The 22,136-nt window shown below is 55.5% G+C and overlaps 3 protein-coding genes across 6 annotated transcripts; 1 reads left to right on the plus strand and 2 right to left on the minus strand.

Moving 5' to 3' along the window:
• Positions 1–535: 535 nt before the first annotated feature.
• On the minus strand, positions 536–7,314 carry LOC116420095 (phospholipase D3-like). Its single transcript, XM_031943650.1, has 5 exons — positions 6,676–7,314; positions 5,939–6,060; positions 3,799–3,897; positions 1,772–1,911; positions 536–713 (listed from the first exon to the last, which is right to left on the minus strand). Exons 2-5 carry the CDS (start codon positions 6,008–6,010, stop codon positions 536–538), a joined length of 489 nt encoding a protein of 162 aa, XP_031799510.1. The 5' UTR covers positions 6,011–6,060; positions 6,676–7,314.
• Positions 7,315–8,101: 787 nt separating this feature from the next.
• ZBTB3 (zinc finger and BTB domain containing 3) lies at positions 8,102–10,453 on the plus strand. Of its 2 annotated transcripts, none has more exons than XM_031942928.1 (2): positions 8,102–8,187; positions 8,588–10,453. In XM_031942928.1, the coding sequence occupies exon 2, from the start codon at positions 8,615–8,617 to the stop codon at positions 10,019–10,021; it is 1,407 nt and encodes a 468-aa protein (XP_031798788.1). In that variant the 5' UTR covers positions 8,102–8,187; positions 8,588–8,614; the 3' UTR covers positions 10,022–10,453. The 2 variants fall into 2 exon arrangements, with proteins under 2 accessions (XP_031798788.1, XP_031798787.1); XM_031942927.1 differs by having other exon boundaries at positions 8,138–8,183.
• Positions 10,454–12,886: 2,433 nt separating this feature from the next.
• Positions 12,887–21,209, minus strand: TTC9C (tetratricopeptide repeat domain 9C). Of its 3 annotated transcripts, none has more exons than XM_031942933.1 (4): positions 21,142–21,209; positions 20,353–20,618; positions 15,570–15,752; positions 12,887–14,414 (listed from the first exon to the last, which is right to left on the minus strand). In XM_031942933.1, the coding sequence occupies exons 2-4, from the start codon at positions 20,588–20,590 to the stop codon at positions 14,320–14,322; spliced, it is 516 nt and encodes a 171-aa protein (XP_031798793.1). In that variant the 5' UTR covers positions 20,591–20,618; positions 21,142–21,209; the 3' UTR covers positions 12,887–14,319. The 3 variants fall into 3 exon arrangements, with proteins under 3 accessions (XP_031798793.1, XP_031798792.1, XP_031798794.1); XM_031942932.1 differs by having other exon boundaries at positions 20,353–20,645; positions 21,142–21,208; XM_031942934.1 differs by lacking the exons at positions 20,353–20,618; positions 21,142–21,209 and adding an exon at positions 17,357–19,896.
• Between the last annotated feature and the right edge of the window lie 927 nt (positions 21,210–22,136).

Genomic DNA, 22,136 nt, shown 5'->3' on the forward strand with positions numbered 1-22,136 from the left:
TCTTCCTCTTTCCCTTCCTCCTTTCCTTCAGGTCAGTGATGTGAGTTCTGGGACTGGCTGCCACTTATTAGAATTCAACCTTTGACAAGAGAAAAAAAAGGAAAAAGCATTTATTAAGTGGCTTTGTGGGAGGTTTCTGTCCCCTCTCTCTTGTGTCTCCCTGTTCCCCGTCTCTTGGAACCCTCCCCTCCCTGGTTGGGGACGTTGGAAACCTCCCTGAAGGCTTCCTCCCACTTTTTAAGGGAAAGGGTCTAGGGTTGGAAGAAGTGGGAGAGGGGTTCAGAAAAAATCAAGTGTCTTCTGGGAAGGAAGGAAGGCAGACCTGGCAACCAGCTGTTAGTTGGGGGCCGGAGGGGCAGTGTGAGGGGACCCAAACCCCAGGGTGGGGAAGGGAACCAGGCGGGGGCCAGTGGGTTGGAGGGGGAAGGGAGGGGTGGTTGGAAAGGGGGTTGGCGGGGGTTGGCGGGCCCTTCCGGTGCTCCCTGGGGTAATCCCTCCTCCTTCCGGACCGGTTTCCCTGTTCCGGAATGGGCCCTCACCGCCGCCGGTTAGGGGTTGGGAGTGGCTTTGGGCCGGGGAAGTTGTAGGCCACGATGTCAACCCGGCTCTGGGCTCTGTGGATCAGCTGGAGCCAGGCCTGGTGGGTGGAGAGATGCTGGGGGCCACCGGGCCCGAAGCTCATGCCCTCTGGGATGCTCTCGGCCAGCACCAGGCTGCAGGGGAGGGCCAGGATGGGGAGGGAGACAAGAGAAGGCTCCCTCCTCTCCCTCCTCCCCCCCCATTCTGCCTTCTCCCTGCACTGCTCGGCCGAGTCTTCCTTCTTCCCCGACAGCTGGCCCTCTCTCCCGCCTTCTGGAACGCCGAGGCCCGTCATGCCCCCTGTGTCACAGCCACGGCGGGCTGCTTGCCGTCCTCGGCCAGTACCCCCTGCAGCCCTTCGCACCGGGGGCCATCTACCACCTGATCACAGCCCCTTCATTTTACGGGCGAGGAAACGGGCCCACAGAGGAGAGGATGTGTCCCAGGTGGGATTCATTCTGCTCCTTGGGGACAGAGAAAGTCTGGAGGCAGGAAGCCCCGGGTTCAAAACCAGCCTCAGACCCTTCCTGGCCGACTAGAGGCTCCGGTAACGGGATGTTCCCCCCTCCCAAAACTAATTGAGGCACATCTAAGCCTGAAGTCCCGAGGCCGGGAGGTCCTGACAATTACTGGGGCATGAGGGCATCCCTGGGAGCTCGCAGCACGCTGCAGTTAGCTCAGAGACAGGGTCCCAGATGGAAGCTTCCAGAGCAGCACCCGGCTGTAAGACCCAGCAGCCGCAGGATTCCTCTCAATGAGCCCCGTGTCTCCTCATCACCAACTGCCCCCAGCCCGTCTGTGCTGTGCTGGGAACAACAGTGACAGGCCACTCAAGCTTTGCCTCAGTGTCCCCGGCTATAAAATGGGAATAATTCTGGCCCCTACCTCCCGGGTTGTTGGAAGGATCCAGTGAGGTAATATTTGTAAAGTGCTTGGCACAATGCCTGCCACACAGCAGGTGCTTAATAAGTGCTCATTCCCTTCCTTCTCCTAGATCATCTTCTCTGGAACTTTTCCTGGTTCCCATCACAATTTAAAAAAAAAAAAAAAAAAAAAAAATCGGCCCCCATGGATCGCCCCCCCCCCCCAGTCATCCGTGAGTCCCGGGAGGCAGGAAGCGGCCCCTTTAGCAGGTGCTCCAGTAAGGCTTTTGAAGTAAATCCCCCCCCCCCCTCCTCAAGGGGCTTCTCACCTGCAGTTTGCAGGGCTGTCCCGGGCCGCTGACTTGGCCTTGTCCTCCCAAGGGGGCCATGGCAACACAAACATCCAGAATCCCACAATGACCAATCCCAGGAGCAGCAGGAGCCGGCCAGTGCAGGGACCCCAGAAGGGCTGTGGGCCACAGAGGAACAGCCGGGACTGAGGGCCGGAAAGACCCTCCTGCTGCCCCCCCCCAGGCCTGAGCCCCAGAGAGATGACACAAGGAAGAAAAGGGGCAATCTGTACAAAAGCGCTCATGGTGGCAAAGAGCCGGAAACCCAGGGGACAGACGGACAAAGCCCAGGGGCTCGGGCTCTGTCCCTCTCTCATGTCAAAAAATTAGATTTTTCCTTGAACATGAGCTCCCCGAGATCAGAGCCGTTTTATCCGACAGTGTCCCCGGCACCGGACAAGGTGGCTGGAATGTTTTCCGGAGGAGGGGTCGGGGCCTGTGATTTCATCTAACTGGAGAACCTTCCTCCAAGGAGCAGCTCAGCAGCCCTTCCACCACCAGTCATTGGGCTGTCACGCCAGTGTCGGGGCAGAAGTGGAGACTAGGGTCTCGACTCCCAGGCCAGCTCCTAGCCACTGCCCCCACGGCCTCTCCAGGGCACCTGCTGCCATCTCTCCCCAGCAGGGGCCCAGCACGCTCCCCGAGAAACGCCGGCCCCAAAGTCCCTGGTGAGGGCCTCCTGCCTCCTGTTGCCCGCCCAGGCCCCACCAGGATGTGGGGAACAGCCAGAGCTCAGAAGAACGGCCCCCCCTTCAAGGTTAAGCCCCCGGTCTCCTCACCAACAAGCATTCTCACATGCATATTCTTCACACTTCAATTACTAATCGCCATCCTCCAAACCTCCTCATTCCCATTTTCCCCAGCCCACCCCCTCCCAACTCCTCCCAGCCCATCCCCGCTGCCCTCTGGGATGCCCGTTCCACGGGCAGCCAGCTTCCCTGGACCTCCAGGCTTTTCCTTTACTGCTCCTTCCATCTATTAGCCCTTATGGAGACCTGGCCTTCCTACAATGGGGCCTTCACCTTCCCTTCCTCACCCGCTACCATTGGCTTCTGACCTTACCATTCCAACAACACTGCTTCCTCTTAATCATCTTCTCGAGCTACCTTTGACCTCTCTGCTGACCCCTAACCTTGTACTTCCAGTACTCTTCACCCTGGACTCCCCTCAACTTCTTAAACCACCTAGAACTGTGCTCTTTCCCCTTCTCCCCTAAGCCTTCCCACCCTCCTACTTTCCCTGTGACTGTAGCGAACAGGGGCTCATCTCCCAGATTCAAAACGGTGGCGGGCCTGACAATTCCACCCCTGCAGCATCTCTCGAGGAAGTCCCCCCTCCCCTCCTTGGGCACCGACCCCTCCCTGGCCCAGGCCCTCAGGACCCCACCCCTGGACCATGGCGGGCCTGTGGAAATCCCGCCTCCTCCAACACCTCCCAAAGGTCATTCCCTCCTGCCATCCCTCTTAAAGCACAGGGTGATCACTCCATCCCCTCATCCCCCTCAAACCCCAGGGGCTCTCTAGGGTCTCAGGATCAAGTAGAAAATGTTCTGTTGGCATTCAAAGTACCTCAGAGTAGCCCAGGCTCCTTTAGCTCTCAGTCCCCACTAAGAACTGGGTGCAATGACCAGGATCCCTGGCTGTTCCAGCAACATGACCCTCTACCTCTGTCCCCTACCCCTGGGTCTAGAAGGCTCCCCCTTCCCTGCTCCCAAGTGCTGACCTCCTCAGCCTCCTTTATGCGCAGTTAAGATCCTCCCTTCCACAGGAGCCTTTCCTGGTCCCTTTTTAACCCTGGCACCTTAATGATGTCCTATTTTTCCTGTATCCAACCTGTTCTGTATATATGCTGCCTTCCCCATTAGGCTGCAAGCTTCTGACCTTGGAGGCTGCTAGGTTCTGCTAGGGTTGGGGTAGAGCCTTCCCCAGTCCAGGGTCCTGTAGCTTGAGAAGACTTTACCAGAGCCATGAGGGGAAGGCGAGGGGGAGTTCTCAGGGCTTTCTTACCCTCTTCTCCAGAGCCCCGCGGTCAGGGGGCGAGCGTAGCTTTTTCTTTCCGGCCCCCGATCCCTTCGGCCTACGTAGATACATAGACGGATATTTGGACTAGGAAAGAAGTGGAAAAAGAGGTGGGAAAATATTTTAAAAGGATATTGGGGAAGGATGGACGTGGATCCCCATTCTTGAAGAGGCTCCAGAGGGGTCCGTTTGACTGAGCAAAGTTCCATCCCTGTGTTCTGAAGAACTTCCCAGAGAAACAAGCGAGGAGAGCAGTGGAGTCCGCACTCGCCATCCCTCAAGATTCCTGGGACCCCAGAATCCCAAGGGACCTCAGAGGTGGCTCATCCGGCCCATCTCCACCCACCGTGAGAGCTAAGGGGGCCCGGGTTACTCTGAGGTACTTTGAATGCCAACAGAACATTTTCTATTTGATCCTGAGACCGTAGAGGGCCCCTGGGGTTTGAGGGGGACGAGGGGATGGAGTGAGCCTTCCAGTCTTTGCTTAAAGACTTCAAGTCAAGAGAAATCAGCTACTTCTCAAGCCAAGGCCAGCTTCTTATTTTCTGATGGCTCCTATTGTCAGGAAGGGTTTCTTTACCCCAACTACACTGGGGAGAAATAAGCTGGCCCTCAGGCTGTAGTTTGAGGACCCCTGATTTAGCAGACATCTTCGGTGGGCCAGGTCCTCCAACATGCACAGCCCCTGCCCTCAAGGAGTTTACATTCTAGTAGGGAACATAGTTTGAGCTCTTCTGTTGGGTCAAGGTATGATGGGACTCGGGTCAGGGCATGGTGGGACTTCCAGGCTCATCCTGGACTCCTCCCAGATTTCCTTCATCCCCAACCCCACACCCAGGGGTCAACCTGCCACCAGGTGTTGCTGTTCTACCCGTCCGCCTTCACAGCCCTTACCCAAGTGCAGGCCCCGATCGCCTTCTGCCTCAACCATGGCAGAACATTTATATAATATAAAGAAAAACAACTTGGAAAGAATTATGATCACAGCAGGGACCAACCATAGCTCTACAAACATGCTCCCTCCCTACTGCCCGACAGGTGATGAACTCTGGTCCAAAGGACACATCTGTCTACGGCCAGTATGACAGTTTGTTTGGGTCAATTGTTGTAGAGGCCGCAGAGAGTGGGGGAATGCTGGGTAAAATATAAGACCCTTTAGAGGAAACCCACTGACAATGTCTGGTTTGGGGTCTGCAGGCCCCATTTCCCTCTGGTCTTTTTTATTGCAAATAATGGGGAATCCCAAGGACTCGGAGAAGATTGTAAGTGTCCTTGCTCTGGTTGCTTTTGCACTGTATCTAATAAGGCCTGAATTCTATCACTCGCTAAGGGCCACTGTTCCACCCACACCAGTGTATCAGATTTCCATTAAATGAGAACAGGTGAGAGTGCAGGCAGGCCTTCAACAAAGCCGAAATACTCAATTGTAACCCTAACTGTTGTAAGATTCTCTTCCCCACAGATTGATGGGGATTTTTTTTTTTAAACTACAAAAGGAATAACAACTCATATCTTATCTTCAAATTTCCATCTCAAGGGGATAGCACTAAGTTCAGATATTGTTAGTGGGTTTCCTCTAGGCTAAAGAGTCTTATACCTTACCCAGAGTTCCCCCCACTATCTGCGGCCCCCTACAGACTGCCAAGCATAATTTTTTTCTTTTCTTTTTCCCCCCCATGAAGGAAGAAAGATGGGAGAAAGAGAAACAATTTCAATTGCAAAATATTCGGTTGGAATTTTAAAATAAGCCTCAGTAATGAAGGAATGGTGCCGAATCTGGAAGTGTGAGAGCACTGCCCTTGGGAAAGCCGCTTTCGTCTTAGGATCCTCTCCACTGAGGTTTCCCAGTTTATTGGGGAGATCATTTGTTTGTCTAGAATTGTTTGCTTGGTTGTCTCCAAGTCTGAGATTTAGAACTGGAAGGGACCTCGGAGGTCCAAGCCCTTTATTCTACAGAGGAGGAAACTGAGGCAAGCGGGGTCATGCAGCTAGGAAGTGTCTTAGTCTGTTACTTGATCTGTAAAATACAGGTGTTTGCTTTAAAAAGTCCCAAGTCCCTTTTCAGTTCTGGGACCTCTCTCTGCAGCCCCAGGAGCAGCCCCTGTGCATGGTGGGAGACAACTCTTACACTTAGCTCCCTTTGGGTCAGATCCTCAGATGAAAGCTCCTCTGAGTCTTGCAGTGGTGATCCACCAGCCATAACAAGGAGTGTGTGTGAGGCTCCTCCTAGTGCACAGGAGGCAGCAGACCCTGGTGATGAGGAAGAAAGATGGTTAGGCAACAGGAGAACGGGTAACATTTCCGTAGTCCTTTCCTGCTTTGCAAAGCATTTTACAAATATTACCAGATTTGAAAAAATCAAAGCAACCTTCGAGGCAGGGGCTCTCGTTACCCTCATTCTACAGCTAGGGAAGCTGAGGTGGACAGAAAGTACCGGCCCAGGGTCATACAGCCATCAAGTGCTGGTTGTTCCCATTCCAGGCCCAGCTCTCCGGCTACTTTCTGGACTGGGTCTTCTGCCGGATTAGACTTCCTTGGTGCCGATAGGGCTGCTGGGGGTCCCACATCCTCTCCCCAGGAGACATGGGCTCACCCCGCTCTGGCTCATCCCCCTCCCCGCCAAAGCCTTCCCCAGTATCTCCAAAGCCCCCTGTGTCCCTCTGCAGACTCAGGCTCCGCAAATGAGATTTTTTCTTGGCTTTGGTCCAGGACATCTCTAAAAGGGGGGTTGCTTTCTGCGGGAGTTGGGGGGGCAAACCCTGATTCTTCCCATTATTCCGACTTCTATTACCGGGTCTGGCCCTTTCCTCAGATATTCTGGAACAATCTTAGACATCAACATACAAAACTGAAACTCGGTCTCACAGTTTCTTCTGAAAGCGGGTCCGGCAGGAAATCCTGTCCCAGGACAAAATCAGGGCAGAACCCGAGCGGTTCCCGTCTTCCTCGTGCTGGCCCAGCCTCCGCTAATTGCGAAGATGAGGTCCTCTTCCTCAGCGGTTGCTACTTACTCAAGCCTGGTTGTCAAGCATCAATTGACTCCAATTAATCAAGGGGTTGTAACGCAGCCGTTTCCTTCCTGATCAGAAAGGGTGGAGCGTTCTTACACAACACAAGTATAATGAAAAAGTAGGTAAATACACAAGGATCATTTCTATTTTTCGTTTTCTCGGTGGGGGGTGGGGAGGGAGAAAGGGAAAGAATCTGGAACGCAAAAGTTCTAAAAACAAGTATTAAAAATTGGTTTCCCACGTAACTGGGGAATAAGAAGTAGTCATTTGTTCTTCAAGAAATGAACTTTTGTTTGGGGAAAAGATTAAATCAATTAAACCGCAGTCTCTTAAATGAGAATTTTTTGACATTTTTTTTTTTTAACTTTTGAGTTCCAGATTCTCTCCCTCGTCCCCATCCCCAATTCCCGATAAAAATCCACGAATGATGTTATGAAAAGCACTAGTTTTTTTTTGTTTTTGTTTTTTTTTTTTTTTAAAGGTGGCGCCTACTTTGAGTGGACCCCCCCCCCCCAGGAGGTGAGAAGAGGGAGGGGGAGGAGAAGGGCGGGGAGCCACTGTATTGTCTCCCACAGAACCCTGCTCCAAAGGCATCGCTCGCGGGCAGAAGCAGGGGCTGTCTCGGGGCAAGCCTCGCTGGGCTCAGCAAGGGCGCAGGGCATCCCGTCCCTGAGCAGGCGGCCCAAGCTCTTAAGGCTCTGCTCAGTTTTACCCTCATTTAACAGAGGAGGGCACTGAGGCAGGGGCGAAGTGACTTGCCTGGATAAGGGCAAGAGCAGAGATTCGAACCCAAATCTGGCATTTCCCTGCCTGGGTTTGGATGCTTTTGGGGCTGGGGACCTCACTACCTTGCAAAGCAAAGCCGCCCTCGGAGGAAGAGGGGCGAGTTACTGGGGGAAGCGGCCTTTGCACCACAGACGGAGGTGGGGGGGAGGGGGAGGGAGAACGCCGACCCCGCAGAAAGCGGAGAGGGTCCCGTTTTTAGGAGCTTGCGGGGAGGCTCAGGAGCCAATAAGCTGTAAGCAGCGGGGAGGAGCTGGGGGAGAGTAAATTCGTCCCACGTAGGTCCCGCCCCTACGGCTCCGAGCCTTCCTCCCCCAACCCCGCCCCTGCTCCCTCCGCTAATCAACGAAGGCATTGATGAAACGGGGCGGGATGAGGAAGCGGAGAAATGACAGCGGGTGGGGGCAATCAGGTGACTGGTAAGCGTGAGCGATGTCGCCTCGCGCCCATCTGGAGGCCGCTGCCGCCTCGAGGGCGGGGGCGTGCCGACCAATCAGAATCGAAGAACGGCGACCCTCGGCCAATAATAACGGAGGGGGGTGGGGAAAGGGGCGGGGTTCTCCAGGCCGCTGCTCGGTGGTGGGTGAGGGATCAGTTTCTTCTGCTCGTTCCCACCCCCGGGACTCCCCATTCCCACCGGGATGCGAGAGGAAGGGGTCTTGGGGAGTTCCTGGTCTGGGGTGGAGGAGCGCCTCGGGGAAAGGGTCCGGGAGCACAGAGAACTCCCGGGCGGGGAGGCGGGGGGGGGGCTACGGGTTGGGCAGCGCCGAGGAGTGAGGGGCCCTGCGGGGGGCGGGACTTCCGGGGGGCCGGTTTCCCGGGGCGGGGCGGTCCCCGGCAGGGGGCGGGGCTCCGAGGCGGTCCTGGTGGGCGGGTGGGCGGGGCTTTGGGGAGCGCGTGAGCCGATCCCGGGACCGCCGGGTGGGCTGGCTAGGCTGGGAGCCGGCTAGCGCTCATGGCCTGCGGCTTCGCTCTCTCCCCAGGGCCCCGGGGTGCCCCGGCCAGGTTCCATGGAGTTCCCCGGGCACAGCGAGCAGCTGTTGCAGAGCCTCCGGGAGCAGCGCTCGCAGGGCTTCCTGTGCGACTGCACGGTGCTGGTGGGCAGCACGCCGTTCCAGGCGCACCGCGCCGTGCTGGCCTCGTGCAGCCCCTTCTTCCAGCTCTTCTACAAGGAGCGGGACCTGGACAAGTGGGACCTGGTGTGCATCCACAACGAGATCGTCACGGCGCCCGCCTTCGGGCTGCTGCTGGACTTCATGTACGCCGGCCAGCTGGCCCTGCGCGGGGACACGCCCGTGGAGGACGTGCTGGCCGCCGCCAGCTACCTGCACATGAATGACATCGTCAAGGTCTGCAAGCGGCGGCTGCAGGCCCGGGCCCCGGCCGAGGCCGACAGCACCAAGAAGGAGGAGGAGCCCTGGGGGCCGCCGGCCGCCCCCGAGCCGCTGCCCAGCACCTCCCGCGGCCTCGCGCCCATGCCCCCGCCCCCCGAGACGCCCAGCTGGAGGGACCAGGACCAGTGGAAAGGGCCCGCCCCGGCCCCCGCCCCGCCCGCCGCCCCCCACGCCGAAGAACCCCCGGGGCCCGACGGGGCCGACACCACCCAGCCCGGCATAGAGGCGCCCGTGGCGGAAGGCTCCCTCTCCAGCCCCACCAGCTCCACGGAAGCGGTGCCCGCCACCTACTTTCCCCTCGGTCTCGGGGCTGCCCCGGGGGAGCCCCCAGGGTCCCTGGAGGTAGATGCTGAGAACACGGGGATCGGGGGCCCGCAAGAACCCAGTGGGCCAGCAGAGGCCTTCTACCCCCCTCCGCCCGCCCCAGCCCCGGGAGAGGCCGAGCCCGTGCAGGTGAAGGTGGAGGCCATCGTGATCTCGGACGAGGAGGCCGAGGGGCCGGAGGAGAGGCCGCGGGACTCCGAGGGATTTTTCTTGCTGGGAGTGGCCAACCGGAACCGCTATGCCCCACCCGAAGCCCTGGAAGAGGCAACGGCGGCGGGGGGCCCTGGGCCCGAGGAGGGGGGCCTGGCCGACCCCTTTGTGGCCCCCGATGCTCACCTTCCCTACCACCTGTTAGCGGGCCCTGGGCACTATCACCCCGGGCTGGTGACCCCCCCTCCTCCGGCACCCAGCGGCCTGCACGAGTCTCTGTACTTGCCTCCCGAGTACGAAGCGGCCTCAGGGGGCTTCGGGGTTTTCATGGAGGATGTCCCCACGTGCAAGATGTGCGGGAAGACCTTCTCCTGCTCCTACACCCTGAGGCGCCACGCGACCGTGCACACCCGGGAGCGGCCCTACGAGTGCCGCTACTGCCTGCGGAGCTACACGCAGTCGGGAGACCTGTACCGCCACATCCGCAAGGCGCACAACGAGGACTTGGCCAAGCGCAGCAAGCCCGACCCCGAAGCTGCCCCCTCCTAGGTGCGCGCCCCGGCTCTCTGACGTCAGCCTGGGGAGTGGGAGGGGCGCCCCAAGAGCCCCGGACTTGGCCCTGGGACTGTCCGGGGAGCGGAGTCCGCGCTGAGAGGAGGGAAGGCTGGGAGGACATCCCCGCGCTGCTGGGGAAGATGGGTGTGGGGGTCGGGCTGCCGTAACGTCCAGCCGCAGGTGAAAGGGCAGCATTAACCTAATCCTGCCCTGTGGGTGGGAGAGCCCGAAGCCGGCTCGGGCCTTGCTCTCCATTTCTCCCAACCGGCTCTCTCCTTCCCGCCCTGGGTTTTTGGGACCCAGAGGCCTTTCATTAGCAATCAGAGAGCACCGTGGCCTTCAGAAAGTTCCCCTGAAGCTGTTACTTGCCACTCCAAGTTTTGTCTTATTGCCTGGGCCATAAATGTGAAAGTGCAACCCTTTCTATGAAGTAGTCTTGGCTGGTTTTTTCCCCACCCTGGACAAAGGGGCTTAATGTTGATTGCTCCTAAGACCTTCCAAGAATCTGGCTTGGGGGAGGAGGGGCTGGGGGGGGGGGGTCAGGTGGCCAACGAGGGACAATAGCTGCAAAGTGAGTTTTAGCTAGAAAAAATGCAGCTTAATTAGGTCAGGGGACTGAATCCCATGAGTGTCTGGGCTGCAGCTAGTGGGTCAGTTTGGCAGCAGACAGCTCCCAGGTGACATCTGGGGTCGAAGGCTTCGATGAGCCGGCCACGCTGAGTGTCGCAAGAGTCAGTTTAGGACTCGGCCTGAGGCCCAGCCTGGTAACCCTCAGATGCAGTCGAGGAGGCCTGGGATACCCAGGGCAATAACAGCTTAGATTCACAGAATGTTTTGAGATTTTGTACAAGGTGACGGGAGCCAGAATCTGTCAGAGAAGGAAACTAGGAAATAGGGGACAAAGAGAGAGGGACATGCCCTGTGACACCAAGATCTTATACCTAGTCTCCTTAGAGATCCCCACCAGGCGGAGGAGACTCTGACTTCTCCCTGGAGCATCTTGAGTTTTGTCTCACAATGTCCCCTTCTCAAAGCCAGCTCCTTTGGCTTTCTGTACTTGGGGAGGAGCTGGGATGTTGGGAGGCAGCCCTGGGGACCTTATTTATATTTAAAGAGCTTCTTACATTCTAAAGTTCTCCATGACCAGTGGCTCACTTATTTTAAGGTACCCACCAATTGTCCAACTCGGGGGACCTGAAGAGGTTCTTACTGGGGCTGCCAGGAGGAGGCAGGGAGGGAAATGTCTTCTGCTCACATTTCCCTTTGTGAATGAAATCTGGGCCTGTCTGGGGGAGGGTGGCAGTCAGGGCACAGGGGCCAGTCTACATCACTGCAATGGAGAGCTTCCTGTGCATCTGAAACATCCCCACTCAGAGACTCCTAAGTCCTAGACTCTTGAGACTTGGTTTTCCAGTTCAATCTGATGCCCTCTGAAGAAGTCCTCTCTGTCACATTGCCAAAAGGGAGGCATTAAGCCTCTGCTTAAACAGTGGGATGAGGGATAGGCAAGTAAAAGATCTAGAGGCTCGGGTTCTGGATTTGAATTTCCATCTGCTCTTTGGCCCTGGACAAGTCGCCTCCAATCTGTGCCTGTTTCCTCATCTCTAGTTTTCATGGGGGTGAGACTGAAGATTTTCTAGTTATCACCTGATGACCACTAACGAGCCACTCATAATTACAAGGTGTACCATTCTATTTTTGGACCGTCCTAATGGCTAAAAAGGGACTTGGGTTGAGCTGAAATCTTCCCGCTTTGTTGAGTTGAAGCATTACATTATGTCCCTTTAATAACTTGATTATTTCCATCTTAGAAATCGCTAACAAGTTTCAATTCCTGTTCTAACCCAGAATATAATGGGCCTGGAACAGAAGTTCATTGGCATTAAGCAGCTTCCCAGGTCTCACCAAAGGAAAAGGCTCAGAACTGCCCTTAGACCTTCCTTTCCTTTCCCCTTTAGCTCAGATTAGTTCTAGCTGTGATGGAATTGTAATGTTGGAGGCATTTTTCTTGCTGAGGGTTTTCCCATGTCCCTTTCAACTGCTTACTCCTTGTCCCTGTTCCATTCCTGCTTAGGAAACCTCTTGCTCCCTTTCCTTTTTTCTCACAATCTCTTTTCAGATGCTCCTCCACATCATTCATTAGGGTCTTTAGCCCAGTAGCCCAAGTTACTTCTCTTTCTTAATTCCCCCCACAGCTCAGTCAGCTGATGAGGAGCCCGGCCACGCAGATTCGTGCTTGGCTTTCTGGCCCCCTTGGGCCCATTTTCTGGGTCGTTCCAGTCAGGCCCCGTGCTTCATGACGCCTGGATTTTTCCTTCTCCACATGCCAGCCTCCTTTTGTGCCATGTCAATACCACCCGTATCTCCATGTTACTTCTTGGCAGCCTGGAAGGAAAGGCCATGTGAGGATGAGGAGGTCCAAACACTCGCATTCAGGTCTTGGTGACAATCCTATTTGGATCTGGGCAAACATCTGCCTTCCAGGTCCATTTCCTTTCTGTTGAAGGGGGTTCGTGGGACTAGGTGATTTCTAACGCTCTCCCTAGCCCTCAGTTCTGTGAATAGTCTCAAATAAAAGGAACATTTTCATTATACATGAATTTCTTTATAAATCAGTTGAGTTTGTCATTATCTATAGAATTTAAAAAAATAGGAAGAGAAATTAAACGCTATCACCGTAGCCACTGTTCCAGCCAGTTTAAAAGGAAATATCTAGACTCACTTCCCTTTCTAAATTTCCCCCAAAGCTCCTTTGGGCAGAAACACATTTTCGTGGCCAGTGTGAGCTAGTGTTCTCATGATATAAGAGGAAGGGCTGGGAGAAAGGGGCATTACTGATAAAGGACACCACAGACTGGGCAGATTTCCCAGGATTTATTGACTTGCCGTAGTATGGAAGCGTCCCTCGGCCGATGAGTGTAGACCGAGCTTGGGTCCAGCCACGCTTCCGTCATGAGTCTAGCTGCCAGTGAGTGAATCTTTGGGCCAAACGCTTTCAGCAGGTGTGTAAAGGTGGTCACCTACATTAGCAGCAGGAACATGAGCCTTTCCAAGCACGAAGATGAGTGTAGATTGTGTGACGTGTGAGATGACACCCCCTGACCCGTAAGAGCCTTGCCACAAACAGCCGTCTGTTCTGGCTTTGCATAGGACCCAATGAACAGTATAGGGGCCTGATAAAGAACCCCCACCACCACCACCAACCACAGAGCAAGCACACCAACTGGAAATGAGGTTTTTAAATACACAGGATTACAAAGGAAAGCAATTGTATTCAGTCAATTATGAAAAAAAAAAAAAACAGGCTCACAACCTGATCAGAGAAGCACTGAGGGCCACAGCAGCCCGCCCTTTGTGCATCCCCGGTATCCTGGGGGCTTCTCATCCCCTTTTTCTGTCCTTCAAGTCCTTGGAGGGAGAGAGGCACTTGGAAAAAAATACAGGGACTACTAGGGGACAGAGAACAATGTTCTGGAAGGCTAGGGATGGACTGAGACCGCTTCAGCCATTTCCCTAGAGGCCAGCTTTGTGTGGTCACTTGGCTACTGTAGTTGAATGAATGGGGTTCATTTCTGAGGCTCACACAGACTTCAGCAAGAAATGCTTATTGTGTAGAAAGCAGAAGCAGAGACCAGAAGGGAAAAAGCAGGGCTCAGGTGTCACAGTCAGGTAAACAATCATTAGTCCTGGGGCATCAGAGAGTTGCATCAGTGTGACCCAGGGGGGAAAAATGATCGTCCTAATGTTAAGTTTTAATATAGTTGGGTCTAATCTCTGATTCCAATTATCATGAAAAAAAGAATGACTGTGGCCCAGAAAGAGCATTGCAGCCTATCAGGCGTCCCTTGACACCATCCAAACACCCATCATCCCCAACTGTCCAACAGGATTCCGCTGCCTTGGATCTTTAGGGAGGTAGAGCAGAAGCCTGGTTCCAGACAGCCGTCCTACACCACCTTTTGCCAGCCCTGTGAAAGCCTGCGGACAGATGGGTCTCCCCCATCCATTTCTTGGAATGTGTGGTTCGCTGAGATCTGTATCTAGGAGGCTTGTTCTGGGGTTCCCCATAATAAAACTCCACAAGGCTACAACAGTGATGCTGGACACAGAGACGGTGAGGAAGAGGACGATTCAGATTGCCTAAGAGGATGGGTTTGTGCAGGGCTGGGAACCCAAGGCCAGCTGAGGTATATCACAGGTGGACTGTTTGAAGTCCCCGCTTCCGGGTCGGGGAGGCTGGGGAGGAGGGCATGGGGACTCCAAGGAGGGCTAAAGAAGGCTTTGGCTCTGGGCTAACCAAACATGCCCATGTAAAGCTGTTTTTCCTTTTGGTGGTAGCTGCTTAGTTCTGATTCTGTCCGCTGCAGGTATCGCCGGACATTGGCATCTTGGGAAGAAGAAGAAAAGAAATGAAGTAATTTGAGTCTCCAGGGAGGAGGAATCAGATGTGAATAATCCCAAACCTTCCTACAGCCCTCTAAGATGGCTAGGGAACTTGCAAGGCCTGAGACAAACCTAGAAGATGAGCTGAAGCTGGTATAAAACCCCCCACTGCTTGAGGTAACCAGCTGGCCCCCGGCAGGAAAAAGCTTCCCCATCCCTGCTCTAAGAGATAAGGACATCCTGACTGTGCAGGGGCCAGAAAAATCAGATTCGGATTCAAATTCATTAATCTGGAGGTTTGCTCATTTATTTATTTTTCAAGGACTGAAGGCTGGATCTTTGTTTTGGAAGCAAGACTATCTCCTAAATGTTTTCATCATTTATGAGGGCAAACAGCTTTTAAAACACCTTTGATGCTTCCTTTATGTACAGGGTGAGATGTTAATTACGAGCCATTAACTCTTCAGGGAAACGGACCTTCGAAGGGAGCTTGTCTGAGGGATTTAGGGGCTCCCTCTGAAACCAGTAATTCTTCATCTGAAGCACGACCTCCAGTTTGCTTTTTCGTTAATTCAGACTAGCTCTTCCAAATGAGCAGAGTTAGCAGAGTTCTATCCTTTCCCTAGGTTTCTCAGAGAAAGAGGAAGACCAAGGTAGTAGATAAAGGACAAGCCTGGGATTCCAGAAGCCCTGCTTTGAGCCTTTGGCCCTGCCTGGGTGGGTGACCCTGGTCAAGTCACTTTACTTTCCCTGCAAGGTTCAGACTTTGAATTGCAGATCATAGTTGAAAAATCTGCTCCCTGGGGAGTGGCACTCCCTACACCGACAAACTCTGAGGTCCAAGCTGAGAAAAGCCCTCGGGACCGGAGCCCAAAGTCTGACGCCGGTACAGAGGTCCCTCTCGGACGCCAGAGACAGAAGCTGGCTGTTGGGAACGCCGCCCTCTTTCGAGGTCGTTCCTATGGTCACCAAGAGGCCCAAAGGCAAATGGGAAAGGGACAGGAAAGTGCAACAGATAAACTGATCCACCCTCAAGAATGCAGGTCTTCCCCCATCAGGGCCTCAAGGACCTCGAACCCTCTTCACATTCCCTTTGGGCAGATGCCATTTGAGCCCTACGACTACACTCTCCCCCCACACCCCAGCTCCTCCGGCTCACCTTTTGGCTGCCGGTCAGTGGCGGCCTGAAGGTAGCGTCGGGCCTGGTCATAGTCCTGCAGGTGAAAGGAGGCCACCCCTGCCCGGTACAGGGCCTTGGCGTTGGAAGGCTGGCGCTCCAAGACCTTCTGACTGTACTCTCTCACTCGCTCATAGTTCACGGGCTCCATCTGAAGCAGGCAGGCTGAAGGGGCCGAGAAAAGAGGCGCAAGGGCCACCTGGTGAATTCCCGGACAACGCTGAGCACAAGGCTTTGATGCCCAACCCCCGCCCGACACCATGAAGGGTCTCCTCACAAACAGCAAAGGCGGCTAGCTGGCTCGGGGGCTGCTGAGCCTGGGCAAGGCACTCAGCCTCCGTTTGCTTCAGTTCCCTTCTCTGTAAAAGGAACTGGAGAAGGACGTGTCCTGGGGCCTCCCCTGCTCTAGCACTCCTCGGATTCCCGCTTGCCTCGGACTCTGGCCTTTGCATCCTGGCCCTGGATTCTCACACAAATCGGATCGGGGTGTTCTGAGACCGAGGAGGCGGGAACCATCCCACAAGCTCTTCTCGTGAAAGCAAAGGATTCCTGGATTCCAGAGCTGAGGGTGAAAGGTCATCTGGGCCTTAAGGGGCTTGACTGTGCCCTTGCAATATGACCAGTGCAGAGGGTCAGATCACAAAGCATCCTGGCCAAGGGTCTGGTTCTTGCTCTGATGAACTCTCAGACACTGGTTGAGAGAATCTCGTTGGGAAGGAAAGCAAGGGAGAAAAAGGGCGGCCTTGGGGCCAGAGTGTCTCATGTTGGGGACCATTCTAACATATCCTAACAAGGGACAGACCGTGGGCTACGGACCCAGCTCTGGAATCAGTGGGCGGCACTGGCCAAGTTATATAATCCCTGTCTCGAAGGTATCAGGCGCATGCTCCATCTCCCTGACAGGTTGTTTGTTTAAAATGAATCACAATACATCCAGCCATTCTGGAGAGCAATTTGGAACTATGCCCAAAAAGTTATCAAACTGTGCATACCCTTTGATCCAGCAGTGTCTCTACTAAGCTTATACCCCAAAGAGATACTAAAGAAGGGAAAGGGACCTGTATGTGCCAAAATGTTTGTGGCAGCCCTGTTTGTAGTGGCCAGAAGCTGGAAAATGAATGGATGCCCATCAATTGGAGAATGGTTGGGTAAATTGTGGTATATGAATGTTATGGAATATTATTGTTCTGTAAGAAATGACCAACAGGACGAATACAGAGAGGATTGGCGAGACCTACATGAACTGATGCTGAGCGAAATGAGCAGAACCAGGAGATCATTATATACCTCAACAACGATACTGCATGAGGATGTAGTCTGATGCAAGTGGATTTCTTCAACAAAGACAAGATCTAACTTAGTTTCAATTGATCAAGGATGGACAGAAGTAGCTACACCCAAAAGAAAGAACACTAGGAAATGAATGTAAACTGCTTGCATTTTTGTTCTTCTTCCCAGGTTATTTATACCTTCTAAATCCAATTCTCCCTAAGCAACAAGAAAACTGTTTGGTTCTGCACACATATATTGTATCCAAGATCTACTGTAACCTATTTAACATGTATAGGACTGCTTGCCATCTGGGGGAGAGGGTGGAGGGAGGGAGGGAGGGGAAAAATCGGAACAGAAGTGAGTGCAAGGGATAATGTTGTAAAAAAATTACCCTGGCATGGGTTCTGTCAATAAAAAGTTATTTAATTAAAAAATAAATAAAATAAAATAAAATAAAATGAATCACAGAAGCCCCAGAAAAGTACCAAGGGCCATACCAATGTATGTCTCTTGTGGTGTCCACGGGGCAGGTCAGTGGCTTCAGTGGGAACTCCCGGGCCCTCTGCTCTTCTTCCTCCATACTCTCTCCCTTGGGGATCTCATTGGCTGCCATAGACTTAATGACAACCTTGATGCAAATAATTCCCAAACTTACCTTTTCTGCCCTAACTTCTCTGCTGACTTCACATAACTCATTACCTTTCTCCCAAACCTTCCTCTTCCTAACTTCCCCTTTACGGTTGAGGGTACCCCCACTGTTCCAGTCCCCAAGCTCACAAACCAGCCATCCTCGACAACTCGCTCAGCCTCTAGAGCCAATCATTTGCCAAATGTGGTCTCCCATATGCTTTCCCTTTCTCCTGAGACATGGTCCCAGGTAGAGGGTACAGGCCTTATCATGTCATACAAGACTCTAACCTGGCAAAAGGCCTCAGCCTCAAGTCTCTTCCCCTCTGCTCCTCTCTACTCTAGTTTGTCCTGCACTTATAGCTGCCAAGATATCTCTCTCCTCCCATCCAATCAACTGTAGTGGCTCCCTATTACCTCAAGAATCAAATATAAAATCTTCTGTTTGGCTTTTAAAGCCCCTCAATAACCTGGCCCTCTTCTTACCTCCCCAATCCTCCTTCACGTCCCAGCCAAAGTCCTACTGTTGGCAAGAAGTTTTCCCCAGATCTCCTTAATCCGAGAACCTTCCTTTGGAGACTCTCCCCAATCAATTCTGTCTATTTTTCTATTGTTTGCACAGTCATTGCTTGTAGCCTCCCCCACAGGTCTGGGAGCTATCTTTTGTCTTTATCTCCTAAGCCTAGAGCCTGGCACTTAGTAGGTGTTTTGTCAATGGTAGTGCGGTAGTAGAGCTAAAGCTGGAATCCTACTTCGGCCAGCTCTGGGGGTGGAGGATGCAGGCGCCCCAGGAAGCGCGGGCTGGGGAGTTTCAGGAAGGTGGAGCTTGGCAGCAGCACGGAATCAGGCCCATGAGTGACATCAGCATGAGTGGGTCAGACCCACAAGTGCCTCTTTACCTCCTGGCCTCTGTGAAAAGGGGGGACCCAGTCTTCAAAGAAAAACTTAAAATCCATACACCCTCCTTGAGCAAGATGGCCTTACCCTGCCGTAAAACGAGATTTCAGTATTTCCTGACTTTCCCGTGAAGTAGCTGGTGCTTCCAGGTTTCTTGACACCGAATCTCCATTTTCTGGGATATAATTTAAGCTCCTTTTTTTTGTTTTTAGAGTTCAGTTTAGTTACAATTACGATCTCTGCCCCCTATCTTTGTAGCTTAATCTAACAATAGCCCTGTCCTGAACAAACTGTCCATTCTTCTCAAGGCTCAGGCAGTATGCCAACCTGTATCTCTCTCCCACAAGTCCCTCCGCAGAGGCCTGGTTTCTGCTGGTTCAGTAGCCTCCAGCCTTCTCTTGGCCAATCCAAATGACCGATTACTGGTCCTGCTCAATAAAGTCTCCCCTGACCACTCCAATGATCTCTCCCTCTTCTGAGCCAATCCTGCTGCTATCACTTAGTATCAAGGGCCACGGTGTAGTGACTCCCTGCCCCTGGAGTCAGGAAGCCCTGGATGCAGCTCCCCAGCCAGTCAGACTGATCGCTCAGCCTCCTCTATAGAAGGAAGGGCTTGGCTGCCCAATCACGACCTCTTTCACTCAAGGAATTTCTATGTGACCCCAGGTACATAAACGAGGGGTGCAAATCCAACACTGATTGATAACAAATCATAACTTCACGGCCCCTAGCTTTGCTACGTGTGATTCCACAGGCATTTCTTGGGGTATTTACCTGCCCAACTATGAGACTATGAAGTGCCCAGGGCTTCCAGCACAGTACTGGTCACAGAGCTAATCACAGCTTGATAAATATTGCAAATAAGAGGAGGACAGACTTGGATATGCTACGGAATAGCTCATATACTTGGAGGCTGGGCAGGATCCTTTCAGCTGAACATCCTTAGGTCTTTTTTTCTCTGCTCCTACTGCTCATGGCCTGAGTTTTTGACAATCTTTGTTCCTTTGGTTCAGAGCTCTGACCCCGGTGCTCCTCAACGAAGGCGCGCTGCACGTAATTGTTACACTGGCGGGGCTGGAGGAGCAGGACGGTGTGAGGGCCGGGAAACTGGCCTCGGGAGTCCTGGGTCAGGTCCTTCCAGCTATGGCTGGCCAAGTCCCTCGAGCTCCCAGGGGCCCAAGGTGCTCAGGATCTGCCTTCTCCTCGGAGGCCAGACCCTCAGCCGGATGGCATGACAGGCGTGGACCACACAGGCGGTCGGAGCAGTGCTAATGCTCCCAGACCAGAAGCAGATCACGGCCCTACCACAGAGTCCCCGCAATTGCTTCACTTCTAACTGCGCGGTTGGTCACTTTAGCAGGCAGGGAGTGTTCCCTGCTCTACTCTAGATGCTGCACTTTGCCAGGAACCCTTCACCTGAGCATCCATCTCGTTCTGACGTAATTTCTAACCACTTGGTATCCTCAGGGACCCCAAAGGTCTTCACTTGATCACTAGCCTCCTGCTTGCCTGGTCCTACCAGTGCCACCCCTCCCCCTCCCCCGCCCCCCCCCAGGACTGGGCTTCCAGGGTGAGGCGGTCCTGGACATCACGGGGCTAGTGCGTTTGCTTCAGCAGCTCCTGTCCCCCCCACTAAGAAAGGGAGGATTGTTCCACCTCTCTCCGCAATCACTCCGCACGCCGGTTTCAGCTCTACGCGCCGCCGCTGTCCCTTGGTTAACAATGGGTCTGTTTCAGCCAGTCTAAAATTAGCTGGCCTAAGAAACCTCCTACTCCCAGCAAAACGGCTCTAAAGCCATTCTCGGAGCCATCCCCTCCAGCTTGAAAGCGAGGGACCCAAGATGCTCCTCCCCGTCAGGGGAAAGGGACCCCCCATCCCAGCAGATTCCGGCTCCCTCTCTTCCCCCTGAGCCCAGCAAAACCTCGGCACGACCGACACGGCGGCGAGAAGCTGCGTTCTAGGCCTTACCGGCGAGGTTGTTGTAGCAGTCCGTCTGCGTGCTCTCCAGCACCTTCTGCTGCTCCGCCGAGAGCACGGGGCCGCGGGCTCCCAGGGGCGGCAGCGGCGCCGGCAGGCTCGGATCCAGGCCCCGCAGCTGAAGCAGCGCCCGGTGGTAGCGGCTCACCGCGTCCCGGTAGCGCCCCTCCCGGTAGCGCTGGTTCCCCTCCTCCTTGTACTGCTGCGCCTCCCGAAGCCGCCTCTCCATGGCTCAGGGTCCGGAGCTGCAGCCGGGACTGGTGGCGAGGGCGAGGCTGCAGACGCTGCGGCCGGGAGGAGACCCTGGGACACCCGGGGCTGCCCGACCGGGGGGAGGGGGGAGGGGGCGGGGGCGGGGCTCCTCCCAGAACCTCCCGAGGGACACGGAACACACGGGGCTGGCTCTGCACCCAGTCCCTCCCCCCGCCTTCAGCGGGCAAACAGACCGCCGAGAGGGGGCGGGCGGCTCCCGCGGCGGCCCCGGAGCCCGGAGTGCGACGGCGGCCGCACCTTGGGCTGGCCTCGCACCGCCCTTACAGAGCCCCTGCCCCCCCAGGCCGCACCTCCCCTCCCGCCGCGACCCCACGGGCCCCACCGTCCGCCCAGAGAGGCGGCACCGGGGCGCTGGCGTCCAAGTCCTGAACGTGGCCGGGACGCGGTGGCCGGGCTCCCGGGGGACCCCACACGCGGAAAGCGGGCCCGGCCCTGCACCGCCGCCGGGATCCCACCGAGGGCCCGATTACCGAGCGCCTCCCGCGCGCGCTCCCGCCGCCCAATCACCTCACGGCCGCGAGCCGATGCACGCGCACCGAGGGCCAAAGACCTCGAGCATCTCCGCCTTCCTCCCGCCTGTCCCTCGGGGTCGGCGCCCCGCGCGGACCAATCCACAAACCGTCTCTGGCTGAGTAGCCCAATCAGAGAAAAAAAGAAACCCCGGCGGTGCGGACCCACCAATGGGAATGAAGACTGAGCGATTCGAGCCACCCAATAAGAGGGGCTTGGGGGCGGGAGAAAGGGGAAACCCCGAGGGCGTGTCGCCGGCCTGGAGACTGCGGGTGAGAAGGGACCAGCGGCCCCTGGGCCCGCACCCTAGTTTTGTAACTAAAGAATGACGTTTTCTCCGCCCCCGCTCCTCCTTGCGGCAGGGGGGGCAGGGGCTGCCGAGGCCGCCCCTCAGCGTAAGAAGCTAGGAGGTGGGGGAGAGGAAGGGCGGCAGCCCCGTAGTGGAAACCGGCTCAACCCCGCTCCTGGGGGCCGCAATAAAAACAAGACCCAAACAAATCGGGATCGACCCTGTTGCAGTGATTGGTGGAGAAGGAAAAGGGGGCGGGAAGAGCGAGGAAAGGCAGCCTATCCTGGGAGGCGCGCGGTTCGGGGGGCGTGAAGGGAGGGGTGGAAAAAGAATCCCCTCGGAGGTCCGAGACTAGGCCCGGAGAGAGAAAGGAGGGTCGGGGGCACGGCCGGGATGGTCGCCGGCCGGGAGTCCCCGGCGTCGAGCCGCCGGCCCCCTGTTTCCCGGGAGCGCGTGCCCGAGCGGGCCCCGGCCCCGGCGCGCGAGAGGCGGCCGGCCCCGGCCCCGGCGGCGGCGGCGGGCGCTGCGCCTGCGCGCTGGGACAGGGCCGACGGTTCGCGGGGGGGCGAAACCGGGGCGGGGGCGGCGGGCGGTGGAGGCGGCGGCGGCGGCGATGGAGGTGAAGCGGCTGAAAGTGACCGAGCTGCGGTCGGAGCTGCAGCGGCGGGGCCTGGACTCGCGCGGCCTCAAGGTGGACCTGGCG

The sequence above is a fragment of the Sarcophilus harrisii genome, chromosome 6 (genome assembly GCF_902635505.1).
Source record: "Sarcophilus harrisii chromosome 6, mSarHar1.11, whole genome shotgun sequence".
NCBI lineage: Eukaryota > Metazoa > Chordata > Mammalia > Dasyuromorphia > Dasyuridae > Sarcophilus > Sarcophilus harrisii.

What these genes read in the sequence shown, in the direction of transcription:
- LOC116420095 (XM_031943650.1), bottom strand. Translation starts at nt 6,010, where the DNA reads ATGGCTGGTGGATCACCACTGCAAGACTCAGAGGAGCTTTCATCTGAG. An exon ending in TGACCCAAAGGGAGCTAAGT is followed by an intron (nt 3,898 to 5,938) that starts GTAAGAGTTGTC and finishes CTTCTTTCCTAG; the next exon opens with TCCAAATATCCGTCTATGTA. An exon ending in GCGGGGCTCTGGAGAAGAGG is followed by an intron (nt 1,912 to 3,798) that starts GTAAGAAAGCCC and finishes TGTGGCCCACAG; the next exon opens with CCCTTCTGGGGTCCCTGCAC.
- ZBTB3 (XM_031942928.1), top strand. Translation starts at nt 8,615, where the DNA reads ATGGAGTTCCCCGGGCACAGCGAGCAGCTGTTGCAGAGCCTCCGGGAG.
- TTC9C (XM_031942933.1), bottom strand. Translation starts at nt 20,590, where the DNA reads ATGGAGAGGCGGCTTCGGGAGGCGCAGCAGTACAAGGAGGAGGGGAAC. An exon ending in CTGCTACAACAACCTCGCCG is followed by an intron (nt 15,753 to 20,352) that starts GTAAGGCCTAGA and finishes CGGCCCCTTCAG; the next exon opens with CCTGCCTGCTTCAGATGGAG. An exon ending in CACTGACCGGCAGCCAAAAG is followed by an intron (nt 14,415 to 15,569) that starts GTGAGCCGGAGG and finishes CTTCTTCCCAAG; the next exon opens with ATGCCAATGTCCGGCGATAC.